This window comes from Pteropus medius, unplaced genomic scaffold (genome assembly GCF_902729225.1).
Source record: "Pteropus medius unplaced genomic scaffold, Ma_sr-lr_union100, whole genome shotgun sequence".
Lineage (NCBI taxonomy): Eukaryota > Metazoa > Chordata > Mammalia > Chiroptera > Pteropodidae > Pteropus > Pteropus medius.
Window position 1 is genome coordinate 7,465,106 of NW_024349804.1, and position 21,435 is coordinate 7,486,540.

General features: G+C 40.8%; 1 protein-coding gene and 1 non-coding gene across 5 annotated transcripts in view; one reads left to right on the forward strand and one right to left on the reverse strand.

The window, feature by feature from the left end:
- Positions 1 to 5,702: 5,702 nt before the first annotated feature.
- The window catches only part of C1QTNF7 (C1q and TNF related 7), a 92,271-nt gene continuing 76,538 nt past the window's right edge, over positions 5,703 to 21,435 (reverse strand). For 3 of the 4 annotated variants that reach the window (XM_039838163.1, XM_039838161.1, XM_039838164.1), the window contains exons 2-3: positions 14,967 to 15,212; positions 5,703 to 9,087 (exon numbers count right to left, since the gene is read on the reverse strand). In XM_039838163.1, the coding sequence (XP_039694097.1) occupies positions 8,456 to 9,087; positions 14,967 to 15,212 (878 nt within the window). In that variant the 3' untranslated portion in view covers positions 5,703 to 8,455. The remainder of the gene's footprint in view (positions 9,088 to 14,966; positions 15,213 to 21,435) is intronic. The other variant, XM_039838162.1, reaches the window with a different exon arrangement.
- On the forward strand, positions 11,333 to 11,451 carry LOC120583009 (5S ribosomal RNA). The gene has a single exon (XR_005647700.1). It is a non-coding gene; the product is annotated as a 5S ribosomal RNA (ribosomal RNA).

The window sequence follows — 21,435 nt, forward strand, 5'->3', positions numbered from 1 at the left end:
ACACATTATTAATTATTGTTTTAGAATACTTTCTTAGAAGTCAGAGACGTGGTTTTTGTATCTTAGACAAAACAAAATAGAAATATTTTGGCCCGAGTAAGAGGGACTTGGGATGAGGACGTAGTTCCTTGCTGCTTCTTCTAGGACAGGGTGCTGTTCAACAAAGGGTTCTCAGAAGGGAACACATGGACAAATATCTTACCTGAGCTGGTGACTAGCCTTGTGGTTCCATCTATCTATCATCTATCTATCTATCTATCTATCTATCTATCTATCTATCTATCTATCTGTCTATCTATATCTATCTATCTATCTATCTATCTATCTATCTATCTATCATCTATCTATCTATCATCTATCTATCTATCTATCTATCTATCTATCTATCTATCTATCATCATCTATCTAAAAAGATGAGTTAGAAATGGTTGTTGGCAAACAGGTGGATTGTAGAGACTGAGTAGACCCTGTCGCCATGACCAGATTGTACAGGAGTTCTCAGCTGGGGACAATTTTCCTTCAGGGGACACTTGGCCTAGTCTGGAGGTATTGCCTGTCATGGTTGGAGGGGAGGTGCTACTGGCCCCTCGTGGGTAGGGGTCGAGGGTCCCGCTAACATGTCCGAGGATGCACAGGACAGACCTGCATATCGAAGAGCGATCCAGCCCAAATGTCAATATGGCTGAGGCTGAGAAACTCGGATGTGGAACATAAAGAAAAGAAGCATCGCTGTGTCTCTTGGAAACTCTGGTATAGATTTAAATAATCTTATTAAGAGTTTTATGTTTTTTTTTTCTTCTTCTCCAAAGGACCCTTCAGTTGCCTGAATATTTGACCCGTCTTAGACTCGATCTACAGACCACACCGAGGGACACTTGAGGTCTTGGAAAGTGTGGTCCTGCTCTCTCTGGCTTCTGTTATAGAATTAATGCTGATGAGAATGTGTGTGTGTGTGTGTGTGTGTGTGTGTGTGTGTGTGTGTGTGTGTGTTTACTGTAGGCACTGTCTTGTGAGGAGAACTGAGAGGAATTCAGGCCGCCTGATATTTTTAAACATGATGATGTCAATGATGATGCTTGGAGGTGTCCCGGGTTCTCCTTGGCAGAACCCGCCCAGACCCACAGACCCGGCCCCGGCCCCCTAGGGCCAGCCTTTGCTTCTCGGGCAGAGCGAGGGTGGTCAGCGCCTTAGCGTTTGCAGAGCTGCCCGGTCTAGCCACACGGGCTACTCCGGTCGTGTGTGAGTCACCCTGATGGTGATGGGCTTAGCTCCCAGCCGAGGTAGGAGGAAAGCAGTGTTTACCGGCTTGGAAGGAAGAGAAGTGAGGGACGGGGCTTCCCCTCACAGGGCAGTGACCTGTTTGTAAAACCATGTATTAAGGGCGAGGTCTTGAGAGACAGGGGAACACAGGCGTGTGGGCTCGGGACAGGGCACGGGCTTCGGAGGCTGGCGGGCCACCTTCACTTCGGCCTGACTGTGGGCCAGCTGCTCACAGCTCGGAGCCTCAGCGTTCTCACGTCTAACAGGGTGGGAGCAGCATTTACCTCGTGACGAGCCGGAAAGCTACTTGGCTGGCACCTTGAAGGCCTGACTCCACCGGCCGCTGCGGCTGTTGCAGGCTTGGGAGGGAGACTTACAGAGGGGACACTGGCAAAACCTTCTTTTTGTTGCTGCAAGATGTTGACCCCAAACTCCCGTGGAATTTTCTCCCAAGTGGAGCTGGGGCTGGACCACGCCGAGAGCTGAGGGCATCGTCGCGCATGCATTGCAGGCGGCCCTGAGGAGCCCTCCTGCTCTTCCCAAGATGGGTCACCAGTTTCATCGCACCTGCTGCATGGGGTTTGAGAGAGAATCTAGAGAGGGAAGGGACTGGAGCGGGGAACCTTATGCTATTTAATCTCCACTCTACCCCATCCCTCTCCTGGTTCCCCATTTCCTGTCCTCTGCACTGCTCTTTGCCCCGGAAGCACATCTCTGCACACCGCGTCACCCAGCCTCCTTTGCCCCCTGACCAGTGGGAGGTACAGACAGGAGTGGGAGGAGGGGTAGAAGGAGAATGTGGCCGGGGCCTTCACGTCCCTGGCCTCCTCCCTGCTCCTTTATGGCTCTGACGGTGGCCGGGCTCTTCCACAGCATGGTTTCTAGAGGACAGTCCCTCTGCAAGTCTCCAGCTCTCCACCTCACTCAACAACCACTGTTGCCTCCCCCACTTCAGGCCTTGGGGTGGCGATGGATTCCTGCTGCCACTGGCCCTTGGATACCTCACTCCCCCGACTTGGTTCTTTGGACCCCACCAGCACCTCTGAATACAGTTCTTCATTCCAATCTCCGTAGTGAAAACCTTTTGAATGCACCCTGCTGCTGGACCCTGAGTGGCACGTTCCCAAGAGAGAAGAACACAGGGAGACCTTGGTGTGTGGTCTGAACCTTGTCCCTCCTTGTCATGCTGAATCGTATCGCAGCCCTGGGGCTCCTGACACATCCCTAGCAATGTTCCTCCTTCCGATGGGGGAAGGAAGTGGGAGAGGCACCACTTTTCCTGAGGATAAAATAAGGTACCAGCAGCAGGGACCCAGTGTGGTGCCAGCACTAAGAAGGCACAGAGGATGTGGTAGCTGCTGCTGTTACTTGGCACTGGCTGATGGTCTCTCAAGAAACAAGAGGTAACACACGAGGACAGCGGTGTGGTCGATGACCTAGGAGGCCTTTTTAATCCCTGTCTTCCCATGCCCTCACTATGTCAGCTGAGGAATGAACTGGATTTAGTGGCCCTTTTTTGGTTCCACAAAAAGACGAATCCCCAAGAGTGCTACCCTCGTCTTTTATAATAATCAAACACAATTGCCCGGATTGTTGCACAGTCTAGGATACTGATATCAACAATTAGAAGGTTGGGGGGAAGAAGTATTTTAATTGAGAATAAGACGTTCTTTCATGAAAAGTGTCGATAGGGAGCCAGCATTATGATAGTCAATAGCGTGAGATCACCACAAACGCCAGGCTCGTGTAGTATAAAATATTTAGTCCATTCTAAACAAATATGGTATACGTTAGATTGTCTCAGATAAAAAATCATCTTAGCAACACATTTATTTTGCATCGTGCGGACAAAGTAAATGTGGTTTTGATTTTGCATGGAGACAGCCTGGAGAGGTCACCTGATGCCTTTGACTGTCCATGAACCAAGCTCTCTTTTGTAGACTCGGCACCTTTATTTTCCTTAGGAGAACAATCCAGTGGTTCAGGTGGGACTGATTCTGTTCCTAGTTCTAGTGGTAGGCATGTGATATAGGCGTGGCCAATGAGAAAAGCACATCCCTTTGGCCAATTATTGACTGAGGGATTGGCCCATACCTCAAGCAGGACCAATCGGAATCAAAAAGCTGTCATCCCAGCTCTTTTGCTGGGACTATTGTGAAAGAGAAATCTATATATATGGCTATGTTTGCCGCAAAGACAAGAGCCTGCTTGAAAATGAACTGTGCAGTGGGGAACGGTAATCTTTGATGGGAGAGAGAAAATCCTGGTGACAATGAATGAGTGCCCAGATCTGGCTCTAGAATTTTCTTTTATTTCAGTGAGTCCCCTTTTTCTTGAGCCAGTTGGAGTTGGATTCTGGCAGTTGTAATCTAAAGTCTTGATGAATCCACAGGATATTCACAAGGCTTTTCAGTTGTGAACTAATTCTCTCTCTCTCTCTCTTTCCACCTGTAAAAATTGTGACTGAAAAGACCTGTCATTGACTAATTTATCACACTTTTATTGAGCACATATGATGGCAGACATTGTCTACAGTCCTGGAATATAAAGATAAATAGGACAAAATCTCCATCAGATGGAAAAACGTAGGACCATATGAGCCATGCAATGATGGTGATACTGAGAAATGAATGTGAACTGGGATAAGGACCCAGCGTGATGATCAGGAGGGTGAACTCTGGAGCCCGACTCCCTGGGTCCCCCGTGCCACTTACTATTTACTCGACACATTTCTTAACCTGTCTGTCTCTCAGTTTCCTCATCTGTAAAATGGAGAGAATAATGATCGTGAAGACCAGAGTGAGCTATTACATGTAAAGCACTTGAACTAGCGCTCAGAAAGTGTTCACTGTTGCTACCGTGACTATGCACAAGTTCCCAGGTGGTAAGGAAGACACATGAGGTCGCCTGCAGTTCCTGTTGGGCGCAAGGGAAGAGAAAGATTAGAGAAAAGAAAGTAACTTTTGAGCTGAGCCTTGGAGGACGAGCTCGTCAGGCAGACAAGGACGGCAATGGCGTTACGAGCAAACGAAACAGCACGTGTGGAAGGTCGGAGGCGGGCGAGGGCCGGGCATCCCAGGACCGCTGTTATCTGCATGTGCTCGGATTACAGGCTGCATGTGGGTGCTTTTGGTGATGTGACTATAAAGGTAAGCAGATGATAGATCCGAAAGGGCCTAATGTGCTTTGCTAAAGGGTGCTCATATTAATATTAGGTAGCGTAACATCTTTACAAGTGACCAAACACTTGCCTTTAACAGAGCTTAAGTAAAAATGGCATTTTATGGCTACCGTAACCGAAAATTCCAGAGGGAGAGCTGGCTATAGACATGTCTGGATCAGGGTTCAGATGAAGACTCAAAGATCTATTTTTTTCTTTTTACCTCTGTTTCTTTGCTGCACCTATGATCAGCTCCATTCTCACATAGTATTATGCTTTATGATGGTACAATGGTGGATAGAGGCTCACAGGCTCAAGCCCAGTAGAAAAGAATAAGATGCTCTTCCATACGGGTCCCAGCAAAGTCTCACGAGCTCTGACTGAGTCATCTGACTTAATTATTTTGGTAAGTGGAATGCTGTGCTCTGGCCAATCAGGTCTGAGAATTGCCTAGTGCAGGAGCCAATTCTACGTAGAAGCTCAAAGACTTAGCATGTAAGCGAGGCTGGTCCTTCAGAAGGAAATTGAGTATGCATGCTAGAAAAAGGATATGGAATGCATGCTAGATAAGGCCGAAGAAGTTCAAGACACCTTTTATATTGTAGGAGTTAGAGGGCCACTGCTGGCTTTTAAGCCATGGAGTCACATGACCAGATTATTATTTTAGAAGGACAGATTCAAATTAATTTGGAGGACAGATTGGAGGGTTGTGGCTGAAGGCAAAGGCTCAGCTAAAAAGTTCCTACTAGAAGTGATGATGAGTACATGAACAAATCTTGACAATGGGACGGAAACGTGCAATGAAATTTACACGTAAAGGCTAGAACCATAAGAATTTTATGCCGAACAAAATTCAGTGGGGAAGAGAAGGAAGACGTCTAGAATGTGTCGTAGATTTTGGCTTTGGGGACGGGGTGCATAGGATGTCCTTTACAAGTGGAACTCCAGAGGTGAGAGAGAGGAAGGTATAAGACAACAAATAGCTGACATCTCAAATGTATTTATGTTCACAATCTTTTTCAGAGTGGCAGAGAAAAAGTATATTCAGAGTTTATGGCATCATTTTTTCACCATAAACAACATGCTTTGTATTGATAAATGACCTGGGGATGCCCTTTGCATGCGCAGTACAAGGTCTCACGCGTGTCCCGTAAGTGTGTAGCACAGGCACCCACGTGTGCGGGTGGGGGCAATTTTGCGTTAGCCTCACTCTTGCCTATTTTGTTTGTTTGTTTTGCTCTTTTATTCTCGCTTGCTTCTGACTACTGTGTTCTTTCTGTATTTTATTTATCTTTGGAAGTGGCTTCAGATCCTTCTGGAATGAGATGGTATCTAGTCAATGACTATTTCTTAATACGTATTCCTTCCAAGTCAGCCCTTACGAAGAATGATTGGAACGAGACTCGGATTTTTTTAAACCAAAATTGCCCGTCTACTTTATTTACACAAATATACGTAAGTGTGGATAAATTGTATCTGTCTTTTTTTTTTTTCCCAGAAATAAAAGACACTTGCACTTGCTTAAAAGTTTATCTTTTTTAATACTAAAATAACCTTTTGTTTTCCACGTTAGCTCCTAATCCCCATCACCATCTCACCAGATATTTCAAAATAAAATTCATCTCTGGGCCTACAAACAGCTAAAGAAATTTTAGTTTAAAAAGCTACTTAACAAAGGCTTTTTAATGAAAGAAACATTTAAAATATAAGCAAGTAAGCAATGTCTCCCAAATGAATGAATTAAAGGACCATGATCAGAAGAAAATTTAAATTACATAATAATCTTGTGGGTCATGACTATCTACAAAAACTTCTCCATTTCCAGTTTCTCCAGTAAATCCCACAGTCTTCAAAGGGCCCATATTTTTCATGGTCCCCAGATTAGCTTCTTCTGTTGGCTGTTTTGTACACTTTATAGGTTGGATGTCCAGGTTCAGCTGTTATCCAGAGGCAGGTGATTATCTCAAACCACCTTTGCTCTTTTTGTCTAATGTTCATTGCCCTTGGTCTTTCAGACCCATATCTTAACTCGGAAAGAGAGGAACCAGTAGACAAAGGATAGGGGCCAGAGGAAGATGATGGAAGCGAGGTAGGTCTGGAAGATGGGAGAAACAAGCCTTGCCGTTACATGCAGCTGCTCGATAATTGTGAATCTCACCTCTGACCACGGCCGTACTCGGCTCGGGAACACCCAGGGCTCCATGCTTTCTCAGCATTAAGGTCCCCGATCCTCAGGCTGACATTCAGGGCTCTTGCAAATGTGGCCCATGGATTTCTTTTCTGAGTCTCCGTTTCTATTTTCATACTTCGTTCCGTATCGCCTCTGGAGTGCTCTTTCCTCCGCCTCGGCCCCTCCAAGTCCTGTCCATCGCTCTGGGCCCAGAGAACAGAGATCTCCCCAGCTCCCTTCTCTCATTCCTTACTGTGGGAGTCAACACTTTCCCCCTCAGCATTCCTTTCACGACATTTTGTCTTTATCTCCAATTTAGCGCTTAGCATATTTGAGCATGTCCGGCTCCAGAATTCTAGGTATTTTGTGTGTGTGTGCATGTCATTTCCTCCTCTGACTCCTTTGAAAGTTCATGGCAGGGCCTGTGCCATGCTCGCTTGACGTCCTCCACCTTCACAGAACCCGCCGGGGCGATTCACACATAGGAAGCATTAAAAATATTGATTAAATGAATGAGCAGAGGGAGGAATGCGTGGACGGAGGAGTAGAAGATACCAAAAGGGAGAATAAAGAAGTACTATTACTATAAGCCAAGGGAGCGGCGGATGATAGAACGATGGGTGACACTAAGTGAGGAATTGCAGTTCAGTGGGGAACAAGAAGCTGACCCTAGGACAGGATGCGACTCAGGGAGGTGTGAGACTTGGAAGGAACAGCTAGTTGCTCAGACGTCTGGACTCTCTTCCTCCTATTCACTCCTCCCATCAGCTCACTCAGAAATCAGTGGGCATATGCTTTGCTTTATTTGAATTCAATACCCAGGAAACCCACGAGATATATGTCTTAACCACGATGTAAAGTAATTCCCTTAGTTGTGAGAAAGCTAAGAGGACAGATATTCATCTTGGGAAGCTATTATGCTGCAGGGTTTCAGAGAACGACCTCCCGGCTGATCTCGGTAGCTTGTTTCTCTTCAGCCCCGTTACCCCCTTCCAGGCATCCTCTATCTCCAGGGTTTTCACCCCTTCCTGACTGCAGATACCAGTGGTGTTCCGAGGATGGGACGAGGAGAATGCCATGGCTGAATTCCTTGTTTTCTTCACATTCCTTCCACTTTCTTGAACACACACATCCTAGTGCACCTAACGTTTCTCCATGTTTTCTCTGGGCCCCATCGAGTCAGTCTGTTTGCCTTGATGCTTGTCACACTGAACTGTGACAGTATGCTCATCACACGCTAGTCTGTATGAGGCAAGGATTTTGTCTTAACTTATTATTAGATCTGAGCCGGCATCATAATATCTAGTTTATACAGGCTTATTAAAGAGTTGTTGAGTAAATATATACAAGCATGAAGAAATAAATAATAAAACAGAACATTATCACTTCACTTTAGCATTCTTGAAATTACTCAGCATCTCTTACCTTTGGCTTTTGACTAATTATAGCCTTTTGAGAATTGTCGAAGACATTTCTGGGATGTTATGATTCTCTTAAATAACAGGCAAAAAATGTAATTTTATAAAGATTTAATGAGACGATATCATTGCCAGCTGGTTTTATCACTGAGGGAATTTAATAGAAAATTTGTTAACATTGTCTTGAATTTGTTTAAATATTTATGAACATTGCTTTCAAGAGAATTCATATCTGGGGTTATTGTTTTATATAATTCATTTTGTTGTGGTTCGAACATTTTGGTGGTTCATCTTGTTTTAATGGATTCTGCTAGAGCTGTTTGCAAACGCTCTGGATTCTGAGTGGGAGTCTCTTTGGGTCTTGTTACTTCTTGCTCCACCTTCCAGGGCCCCAGATGAAATCGAAGTATCTCCCACGAGGATCTTGGAACCAGTCAGCGGTCCTGATCACAGCTCGTCGTCTTCTGATATGGAATCTAGATAATCTGTGTCAACATATAGGAGGAATCCGGAGAACAGGCTGTCTGCCCAACCGGGATCTGAGAAGAGGCCATTCTGGTCAGTGAAGAAGATCTCCAGCCAGACTTCATCTTCCGGCTGCAGATAGATGACCGTGGACCCCGAAGCCACGTCATGGTTCCCCGTGTTGGCGTCGAAGGTCTTTATCCGGTACTGCCCGTTGTGTACCAGCCCGATTGCCAGGTGTTTGTTTGCCAATGTGATATCGTAAGAAAAATAATAGATCCCCGGGAAGGCACAGATGAACTTCCCCGTCGCTGGGTTGTAGTGCTCGCCCTCATTGAAGAGGATCTTGTTAAATAGGATCGGTAGCCTTTCTTCTGGGTAACTGGTCGTGATGCCCACAGAGAAGGCAGATTTGAGCACGATGCTTCCACATCTGCAAACTCCAGGCAGCCCTGGGCCCCCTTGCTCGCCTCTGTCACCCTTCGGTCCCGGAGGCCCAGCTGGACCTACTTCTCCTTTCTCCCCCTCGGGGCCCATGGGTCCTTTCTTCCCAGTTTCTCCTTGGTCCCCTTTCTCTCCAGCCAGGCCCAGTGGTCCAGTCTTACCTCTGAAACCTTTGAAAAGAGTTTGCAGTTTAATTAATCATTCCTCGAAATAAAGAGTCTCCAACAGCATGCCCGCGTAATCCCAGCATGCCCCACATTTGTCTTTTCAGACAACTTTCAACGGAATACTACTCAACGAGGAATCTTTTCAAAAAATCACTGATACGCTAAAATGGAAATAGAAACTTTTCGTCCGAATTTCCACTGTTTTTCCGAGTATGTTGAGAAATCATTTAAATCCTGACTAATTTAAAATAATTCATCATCGTTTTGATGATGGGTCACCGGCCGCGAAATTAGCCATGTACAGGTGCTCATGACTATGGGAGGAATTTAATGAAAATGATATTATTCCCCGAGTGGGATCGTGGGGGCAGACAGAACAAGGAGGATCCTTAGAGGCTATTCAGTTTCAGACCCCATTTCTACTATTAGTATTAATAACAGAAGAGAACAAAGCAAGATGAGATTAGCTCATATTTACTGAACATAACTATGTACCAGAAACAGCACTCTGTTTACATGCACTATCTTCTTTAAGTTTTGCAACCATTTTATGAACTGGGAATTATGATTACTCCCATCTCAGGTGAGGCGTGGCGAAGTTAGTTTGCCCAGGGAAACAGATGGTGATGGAGCTGCCATCTAAAGTTGTACCTGCCTGGCTGTGGAGCCTGAGCATTTCCTGGGCAGCAGCTGCTGTGTAAGCGGTAAAGTGCGTCTGGCACAGAGCGAGGGCTCAGTATGCTCCAATAACCTTACAACAGTCGCTGCCACCACCGCGCAGTAGCTCTTTTGGGAGGAGAAAGCTGAGTCCTGGCGAGGTGAAGCATGGCCAGGGCTGAAAACCAAGTCTTAGCCCAGTGATGCTTCCCCTTCCTCAAAATGCCTCTTACCTTTGGGGCTAGAATCAAGAACCCTAAATTCTGTTTGGTTCTGCAGCTAAAGGTTGTATTGTTTTAGGCAAATCCCTTACTTTCTCTGGGTCTCCTTATATATAGAAAAGACATAATAGCTGTGAAAAGATTTCAACAAATACAAAATCACCATAGTGAAATATTTTCTCTTTGTCCAAATCTTTATGTCTACAGATCAACCATAGGCTAAATGCAGAGAAATTGTGATCATGGCTTGAAAGAGATAAGCAACATCTATATAATTTTTAAACTGTCTGTGTAATAGCAATGACTGAATAGCATAAAAAAGATCATTCAATTTTATGGCTAAATCCATTTCATAAATAGCGTCTGCATAATGGTACTTTTTCAAAAAGTATCCAAATTATTGATAATTAGTAATGCACTGTTGTAGTCTAAGAAATATATCATTGATATATTGTGTAGTTTCACCCTTAACTATGTATTCATTCTCAGGAACAGAATAAGCTGAGCTTTTTTTTTTTATCTTGATAGTGCTTTGTTATCATTTATTTGAATATTGCACATGCATCAGTGTATGAATTTGATCATTTTTTAGTTATTTGGCAAATTTAGCAATGAAGTATTTTAGATAATGTAAATTTGAGGAGAATTAAAGCTTGACTTTTAAAACAACAAGTACTTTGTTTTAATAATTTTGGAAAGATGCTGTTTAACCATTTATGATGCACAAAAGATGCTATAATGAATGCATTATTTTTTGTATGTGTTACTAGGATCAGTATTATTACCGACCACAGGGCCCTTCTCTTGTAGAAGGCTTTTGTTTTTAAGTTGAAATTCCACTGACTCCAGGCAGAACACACTTTGATATTTATTTTGTAAATAAGGTCATAATAGTCTGACCTCTTAATCTTTGCTTTTTTTGGGGGGGGGATGAGGGAGTGGGGGGCAGGGGTAGATAGAAGTGTAACATGAATATTATTTTGCTAATAAATTAACTTTTGAATCAAACGTTTTCTAAATTGCTACTTTGTCTTCAATAGGACCTTAACTTTTGCTGTCTTCATCAGTGACTTTTGATGCATTAATTAAAAAAAACCATTTTGGCACCACTAAAAATTTTGACCGTTAAATTTCATTGTATACTCGACTTTGGGTAAGTTGATTCTTGTCTGAGTTCTAAATGTTCCATTTTGTAATATGAAGAAGACATTGAATCTAAATCCTTTCAAACCTAGTGGGAACAGCAGTAAACAGAAACTCAGCAGACCAGGGATGAAACCTTGTTCAGCCATGGATTAGTTAAGTGAATTTGACGAAGGGGCTTCATCTCTCTGACGTTAGTTTCTCAGTTCTTGAAATGAAGGTGTTGGGTCTACAGCCATGCCACCCTGAACAAGCCCGATCCCGTCTGATCTCAGAAGCTAAGCAAGGTCGGGTCTGGTTAGTACTTGGATGGGAGACCACCTAGGAAGACCAGATGCTGTAGGCATAAAAAATAAATAAAAAATAAGGGATTGTAAGCTGATGAGGTCCTTGCAAACTGTGAGGTCAACCAAGGGTTGCCTCGCCTAAAAACGAAAAGAAAAGAAAAGAAATGAAGGTGTTGGACTAGATTGCTTGAGGTCTCCTCCTAGCGAACATTCTTTGAGACCAAAACAAAAATACTAAGATGCGGTTTTACAATGAAAAGGTCTTTACGATGTTTAGATTTCTTATAGTTATTGACTCTCCCAAACTACTGGGTTTTTAGATAATCAAGGACTAGCCATAATAATTACAGTAATTCTTTCTGTTTGCATGACAGATGTGTCCTTGTGCTAAGGACCAATTCATGAAGACTAGAAAGTAGGAATAGGTCATTCTCCCTCTCCCTACTCAATTCGATGTATCCTCATGTAGAGAGGAGAATTATGGGGAAAGTGTTAGTCTATGTGTAGGTACTGAAGCTTGGCGAGAAAGCCATGATACGGGCTTACAAAGATTTTTTTCTTCAGTGCCATATCTTTCTTCCATCCATCCATCCATCCATCCATCCATCCATCCATCCATCCATCCACACACCCATCCATCCATGGATTTTTGTGTGAGTACACGCATCTGTCTAAGCCGTCTAGTATTGATTGAGCATCCACGACACGCCAGGTACTGTACTGGGCTGAGTGGGACAGCAACATTTGTCCTACCTTCAAGTGAGCAGTTATTATGTATTATGCTGTTATCTGCAAATATATCCAAAGCCATATAATAAATCAGAAATATCTATTTCATGAAGTGATTCTAGTGTTATTTAAAGATAGTTATATGGATGTGCATTCAGATTAAATTAAATGTTGATAATATGGCACAACAGTAATTGCTACAGACCAGTGAGGGAGGCAGATATTTTAACAAAAAATTTATAATTCAGTATAATAAACTCTGTATTTGTGTTTAGGGTAGAGAAATTGGATGAAAAAATATGCTTGATTCTGCCTGCACTTGGTTGGAGTGTCTGCATGTGGTGGGGTGGGGATATTCATCAAGTGCCCACGAACAAAACCTTTGTGGTGTCACTCAAACAGAAAGAGGAAACAAGCTCCCAGCCATGCTGTGATCTGTTCCAGCAACACCGAAAGTATGTCCCCAGAGCCTCAGAGCTCTGTCCCTGTTGTTTGTAAGTGAGATGTGCTTCTCTATATCAATCGCAAAGGCATTTTTACTTTTCCTTTCTTAGTTGTAATACGTACTTATGTGGATATGTGGGTATCGGACTTAAATCATCTCAGGTTGGGAACGTAATTTCATTTTTGAATCTAAATTTTTTCACTCGTAACATTATTATTATTATTACTGATTATAATGATTGCTTATAGGGTTGTAGTGGGCAATAAGCATTAAAAGAAAAGTTCCTGACACTTAGTAAATTCTTAATAAATGGTATGATGACAACGACGATGATGATGATGATGATGATGATGACGACGACATTGCGATTGTGTTTTTCTATACTGGCCTCCCTCACCCAAATGTTTGCTTATCAAGGCAAGGACAATGTCATGTTCGTGTTTGTCTTCTCAGTTTTTAGAACCATGTTCTCAAACAGGGGCAATTTTGCACTCTCCACAGGGGAGAGACGGCAATGTCTGGAGATATATTTGATTATCACATTGGTGGGAGATGTCACTGGCATCTATGGGACGCTGCTGAATGTCCTAAATGTATGGGACAGTCATCCCACCATCGGCTCCAAATGTCATGAATGTGGAGATTGTAAAACCCTGGTCTAGAACAATCCTGGATAGCATTAGGTGCCAAAACTTGTTGAATGAGTGATGCATGACTGGATGGATGAATAAATGGACTGATGAATATGGGCATGTAGCTGGCCTTATACCTGGTTAAAATTGTAGCAATTATGAACATTTGATTTAATATGAATGCTTATCCATAAACATATCTTTAAATAACACTAGAACTACCTCATAAAACAGACAACTCATTTCTAGTTTATTATATAGCTTTGGATATTAATGAACTTAGCTATGACTCATTTTGCAGATCATAATATAATTAATATGTAATAACAGCTAACATATACTAAATGCTAACCACATGGCACTTATTCTATTGAGTGTTTTACTTGTATTACTGTCCTTATTCTTCACAATCATCCTTACCGCCCCTTATTTACAAATGAGGAAAGTTAGGCTTGAAAAGGCTATTTGCCCAAGGATGCTAACTTAGTAACTGAAGGAGCCAAGATTTTAGCCTAAGTCTTTCTGACTCCAATGCATGTTTGTCTAATCACTGTACTATTGCTTCCAGACATTAAAATAAAAGAGCTAGTAATACCTAACTTCGATCCTGGTATATTACAGGATTTCAAGGATATACCTGATCATGATACAGCAATAAATTGTGTTTATTGGTGTTGCCATATAAAAGAGTTTGAAAAATAAGATTTAAGCTCCAAATTAAAGGTTTTTAAAAATCTGATGTTAAACTTTACCTAAAGATTCTTTATCCGATATAGAATAATATTCATAAATTTAGTAGCTGCTGATTTGCCAGATATTTCCTGCATGACAAATTCAGAAATGAATTATTAGCCAATAATTTGAATATATACTATGCTGTTATTTCACATAACACCACTAAATCAGGTGCAATGACTAGATAGAGACACATTTCTTAGATCTATTAATATTTTCTTTCTATTTTTTGTCCTAACTTTTACACTCAGAAACTTGTTTTCAAAGATTGATTCCAAATCACTTCCTCTTTTAGAGTTAACATGGCCTCTCCAGAATTTTAATTTGTTTTACTCTGAAGGATTGCAGAACCTGGCAAGCTTCCTGGGTCAACTTATTTGTGAGAAAAAGTGAAAATTACTGAAGGATTAGGGGACAATTGAGTTGCTGTAAAGAGCTATAAGAAATCTATTTTTTTGTTGCTATAGGACAGGTGAGAATGTGACAAACAGCACCGTTGTCATTTCATCTGTGAAAAATAAAATCTAGAAGCCTGTTATGTGTCTTTGTGCAGGTTATTAGTGCAGAGCAGGATGGCACCTGTGCTTTTGGCTCCTAATTCTACCTCTACTTCATCTTCCTTCCTGCCCATCTGTCTGTCCACCCATCTGCACCCTGTCACATCCAGCCATTGCCCGCTGGCTGTAACAGCCCAGTGGTCACGGACATCAGATGTTGGACTCCAGCTCTGCCAGCCATGAGCACTTCCATCTTCAGCAATTCATTTATTCGTGGCGTTGCTCAGTGTTCTCATCTATGAAATGTAATAACTTCCACCTGAAAGAGTTGTCATTACGATAAAATAGGAAGCCACAGAAAGGGTTTAGAGCAGTATCTGAAGCATAGTCAAGGTGCAAGGCACGATAAATAGTTATGATTAATGAAGGTGAAGTAGAGAAGGGGTTTAAGGAGCAAGTCCCATTGGGAAAAGCAGCAGAGATAGGGAGTAGTTTTCAGGTGGGGGGTGCTTTACGCAACTCTATCAATTCATTACCTGCAGCCCCCTTTTCACCTTTCTCTCCTTTCCTGCCGTCTCTCCCATCTCGTCCCGGAAGGCCGATGCGACCATGGGGCCCAGGGGAACCATTTGCTCCAGGGGGTCCTGGAGGTCCAGGTAAGCCAGGAATGCTACAGATATATCTCGGGGAGTAGCTCTCTCCTTTGAACTGATTACCCCGAGGTTGTCCACTTGCACAAATGGCAAAACTCGTAACATAGAGCAAGACAAACATCTTTGGCTCTGCAAGAAAAAGACACAGACATAATGTACCCTCTCAGGAGGAGGTTTTGGTATCACTGAACACGAGAATGGACGTTTGCAGAAATTCACTCCAGTACTCACCTCTTCATTCGCGTAAAAAAAAACAAAAACAAAAAAAAAACAACCCTTGTTCACCCTTATAATTCCATTGGAAACTATTGATGTATTAGTGATAGAGAGTTCTCAGTGCCCCACAAAAGGGTTGGCGGAGATGAAGGCTTGATGAAAAGAATTTCAAAATCAATCCCTTTGTTGCATATTTTCTGCAGGAGTCAATGATGGACTTTGATAAATAATGTTTTCTTTTTGCCAAAGAAATGTTTTTTTTTTTTGAAAATTAGGATGCAAATAAGTAAGATAAACGTCAACAGTATTCTCACCACCTGGGGATAATAACTCTTTACATTTGATATATGTATCTTTCCAGTCTTTTTTATCCCGTGCTATAGGGAAAAGTGGTATCATCTGATTCCTGCAATTCTGCAACTTTTTTCACTTCACAATATCGCAGGAGCATCTTCTCATGTCAAAAAAGTCTTCATAACATTAAAAAAATTTTTGCACTATCTTTTATGTATACAATTCCTCACTATAGACCTTTGTTTCCAGTTTTCTGCTAATATAAAGACCATGATAGATATCTTTATATCTAATCTTTGCATGCATCCATGGTTGTTTTCTTAGAATTTCTAGGCTTTTTAAAGTAGGAGACAGGGAGTGGTATTTTCAGAAAAACCATGTTTTTCACTTCATAATCACATGTAATGCCAATTAGCGCTAGTTGAAGTACTGTGCATGGACTGGGGTGAGGGGGTGGGGAGGGGTGGTCTCAAACTTTCATTTAAAATCTGCAGGATATCATGCCATGGTGTCCCATTAAGCCCTTAGCACTGGGGCTCAATTAAAGAGCTGAGTGAAATTAAACTATGCAAAGTGCCACGTGCTCTGAGTGAAGCAGGCAACAGGTATCTTCATCTATGATCTAATAGGGACTTGTTTTTTTCCCGTTCATAAAGCCCGGCAGCTGAGAATGATGGATCATTTATTAGCATGACATTTGGCATATAAGCTGAGGGGTGGGCTTTGTAGGCCGGGGACACCTGATTTTCTATGCTAAATGGTCTTTAGAATAAGCAGAGTCTTGGATGAGAGAATGTATACACGAGGTTCCGGGGTGGTTTAAATGAGTAGTTTTTGAAGAGCTGGATCTGTGCTTTAATGAGAAAGCTATGCAGCGCTTGATCTAGATGCCTGGCATATACTTACCCCAAGGAGATAATTATAAAATGTGGGAAAAGCAATTGGATAAAGTTTATTTGTTTTTTTTGACAGCCACATCAGAAAATGAATCAGGAATGCTGTACCACTTTTATGGTACCCATGGGAAAATTGCAACATCTTGGAATGAGACCCAGAAATTTGCCAGAGCATAATGGAATGACAAACGGAGAAAAACAGTGTGCACATGTGGTACAAAACAGGTCTGATTCCTAGAAATCTTATTAGTGAGAAACTACTGATGCAACTTATCCAAATATAGGCTCCATATCCTTGATCTTCATATTATCAGTGGGGCCTCCCCCACAAAATCAAGGAGAACATCTCTGTCATGCTCTGTCTGCTTGATTTGTCATACAGCACACACTCAGAATTACTGATCTTATTGTTCAACTGCGATTAAGGCACTTTCTGAAAGCCTAGTAGATCTGAGAAAAATACCAGCTTTTTCAAATGCGCCTCAGATGAAGGAAGTGGAAAGAGCCTTGTATTCGTACTCCCATCACAGTTTAAACAAGATGCAATGATAATCTTGCTAGTTCTTCTTTCTTTAAAAAAACTGATTAGAGGAGGCTTTGAGAAGGGATTTGAAAGAGGAAAACCTGCCCATGGAAGATAGTCATAAAAAGGCTTTTAACCGGACACAGGATGGGATGGTATAGCTGAGGCCAGGAGTTGGTTCTAAGAGGGACTTAAAATTATCTGGAAAGAAGTTGCTTTGAGCAGTGACATCTCAGACACTGTGATGGAGATTCCAAAAGCGCAAGCAAACCAGTCGTCAGGGATCAGTCTATGAAGAAGTGTTTGGTAAGGGTCTAGGTTATGGTGGGGGGTGGAAAGAGAAATTTTAAAGATGTACTTGGAAGAAAGGATATTAACATTTCCGGTAGCCAGGCAACAAAGTGCTCAGAGAAGGATTAAATTAAAATGTCTGAAACAAATGCATTAATTGAACAAATGGTTTGCCTCGCATTGACAAGTGCACAAGAATATTGTCTGTACAGAAGTGTAAACCCTGAAAGCATTTCCAGTTAGAATCTTTTGAAAGGCACACAAAATGATTATCCATTTAGGTCATTGATATCTCCAACTACAAACCCCAACTCAGGCTGGGGGCAGAGGAGAAGTTGTTGTTGTTGTTGTTGTTGTTTTTAGCAAGGGAAAGTGTGAGTTTTGGGGGAAAAAAATAAAGAGAATGAGATATGACAGAATTACGAGAGAATGAGGATATAGAGGATTTTAAAAAAAATATTCCTGGGGTCTATTTGTCCCTTTCTCAGTGTTTGAGAAATATAAATAAAAAACTTAAGTTGCTTTAATTTTGTCTAGTCTATCACATTTAAAAATATTTTAAGTGTTTATTTTTTATAAAGATAGAACATGCACATTCATAAAATTTAAAAAAAAAGAGAATATTTAATGAAAGGTAAATTTCTTCTGCCTAGTCTTCCAGACATACAATTTTCTTTTCCAGAAGCAATCACCGTTGCTAGTTTCTTGTGTGTTGGCATTACTACGTGTGACTTTCTGCTTTTTCACATAGCTTAGAGATCCTTTTGTTATCAGTATAATAGAGTTGTCTCATTTTTTTTTTTTTAGTGGCTATAGAATATTCGTTGTATTTAACCAGTCTCCTACTGATGGATATTTGGGATATTTTCATTTTTGTGCTATTATAAACAATAGTGCAGTGAATATCTCCATATACATATTCTTAGCACATTATTTATGACACGAGAGGTAAAAACCTTTTCCTAGTTTGCGTTTTTTGCTCTGTTCATGTATTTTTGAATATTTTTATCATGAAACCAGACTTCTGAGGTTCAATTTATTGTGTTGAAAAGCCCTTCTATACTTCAAGATACTGAAGAGAATTATTGCATTTTTTCCCCGTTCTTTTATTGTTCCATTTGTTCACATTTAAAATTTGACCCATTAGAATTTTTCTGATATAAAAAGTGTGAGATAGGGATCCAATTTTATATTTCAACACCTTATATCGAATGATGCATCCTTCACCCACTGCCCCACTGCTTTTCAATGAATTTGGTTATTTTGGCTGAGACTGACCTATGTGTGTCATAGCTTTATAAAATTACATTTTTTAAAACGGCTTTATTGAGATTTAATTTATACAGTGTAAAATTGCCCAATTTAAAATAAAAAACTCAATGTATGCCATGATCTAAATTTAGAACATTTTCAAACTTCAAAAAGAAAACAAACACACTAGCAGTGTGTCATACAAAATGCTTTGAAAGATTGCATTGAATTTTGAAAATTTATATACAACATGTGCTAAAACATGTATTTTTTCACCATTATGCTTCTTTGGAGTTAGAAAATCAAAGCTCTGGAAATATTGTTAATCTTGAACAGATCTGTCCATGATGTTAATTGTAAAGGACGTTCCATCCTGTTTATTTTTATTTTTTTTCTGTAGGAGCTACAAAGTAACAGGTTTTTAGTTGTTTAAGCACATAATTTAGAAAATTACATAGCGACGCTATGGATTTCATAACCTCCATGTTAATGTGTAGTTTGAATCTGTAGGCAGGAATGTAGTATATAACGTTTTGTAAGGTTTTTTTGGGGGGTGGGGGTAGGGGATAGAACCCTTTGTTCTTGCTAAACTAGCCATGGAAAACACTTGAAGAAATAATGAATAAATCAGTTCAATAACTGAACTTCTAGAAAATGTGTCCACAAATTGAGATCCCTTTGTAAACAGCATTTTTCCTTTTATTTTAAAAGTAAAACAAACCCACGCATATACAATCAACTAATATTTGACAAGTGATCCAAGAATACTCAAAGAGAAAATAATAGTTTCTTAGTAAACAGTGTTAGGAGAACTGGATATTCACATGCAAAAGAGTGAAATTGGACCCCTGACTTACAACTCTCGAAAAATTAACTCAAAATTGATTAAAGACTTAAATGTGAGACCTGAAGCCATAAAATCTCTAGAAGAAAACATAGGAAAAAAACCATTGACATTGGTCTTGGCCACAGTTTTTTGAATATGACGCCAAAAGCACAAGAAACGAAAGCAAAAATAAATAAGAAGGACTATATCAAACAAAAAAGCTTCTGCACAGTAAAAAAAAAAAAAAAAAATCAATAAAATGAAACCTATGGAATGGGAGGCAACCTAAGGAATGGGAGAAAATATTTGCAAACGATATATCAGATGGGGAGTTAATATCCAAAATATATAAGGAACTCATACAACTCAATAGCAAAAAGCAAATAATCTGATCGAAAATGGGCAAAGGATCTGAATAGACGTTTTCTCAAAGAAGACATATAAATGACCAAAGTACACGAAGGAATACTCAGCCTCACTAACCGTCAGGGAAAAGCAAATCAAAACCACAATGAGCTATCACCTCACACCTGTCAGAATGGCCATCATCAGAAAGAGAAGAGGTAACAGTGTCGGTGAGGATGTGAAGAGGAAATTTGTGCACTGTTCGTAAGAGTGTAAACTGGTGTAGCGTCTACGGAAAACAATATGGATGTTCCTCGAAAAATAAAAATAGAACTACCAGGTATCCCATTTCTAGGAAGTGAAAACAATGTCAGAGAGACATCTGCCCTCCCATATTCACAGTGACACTATCGCAATAGCCAAGATATGGAAAAAACCTATGTCTATTAACAGATGAATGGATAAAGAAAATGTTTTATATATATTGTATATATTATATATATTATATATACATATATAAAAATATATATATTCAGTCATAAAAAGAAGGAAATCTTGCATTTGCTATAAAATAGGTGAAACTTGAGGGCATTATACTAGGTGAAATAAGTCCAACACGAAGACAAATAACACATGATCTTGCTTATATGTGGAATTTAGAAAACCAAACTTATGGAAACAGAATAAAATGGTGGTTATCAGGGGCTGGAGGGTGGGAGAAATGGGGAGATATTAATTCCATTTGTTCACATTTAAAATTCAGCCCATTAGAATCAAATGGTCAAACTTCTAGTTATCAGATGAATACATTTTGGGGATCTAATGTACAGCATGGTTTCTATAATTAACGATACTGTATTATATACTCGAAAATTGTTAAGAAAGCAAATCTTAAATGTTCTCATTATACATAACAAATGATAATTATGTGAGGCGATGAATGCGTTAACTAATCTAATTGTGGTAATCATTTCACAGTACCTGTGTGTCAAATCTTCTTCACCTTGTACCCATTAAACTTACACAACGTTATGTGTCAATTATAACTCAATAAAGCTGGAACAAAATAAAAACTGTAGTTGGTAGCAAAGTAAAACGGTACAGCTGCTATGCAAAACAGTCTGGTGATTCTTCCAAAAATTTAAGAAACCATATGATCCAGTAATTCCACTTCTGGGTTTATACCCCAAAGAAGTGAAAACAAGGACCAGGAGATATTTGTACACCTGTGTTCGTAGCACCATTATTCACAATAGCCAAAAGGTGGAAGCAACCCATGTGTCCGTCCGCAGATGACTGGATAAACAAAATGTGGTGCACACGTACAACGGAATATCATGCAACCTCGAAAAAGAAGGACATTTTGACACATACTACAACATGGAAGAATCTTGAAGACGTTATGCTAAGACAAATGTTGCATGATTCCACTTATATGATGTACCAAGAATAGCCAAACATATAGAGGCAGAAAGTAAGATGATGGTTGCCAGGGAATGTGGGGATTGGGGAAGGAGGAGTCAGTGTTTAATGAGTACAGAGTTTCCGCTGGGGAAGATGAAAAGCTTCTGGAGGTGGATGGCGGTCCGGTGGCCATCCAACACCGCGAATGTACTTACTGCCACAGAACCATAACTTAAAAATGGTAAATTTAATGTTACGTATATTTTACCCTAATAAAAAATACTAAACAAAAAATACTGAGATGTA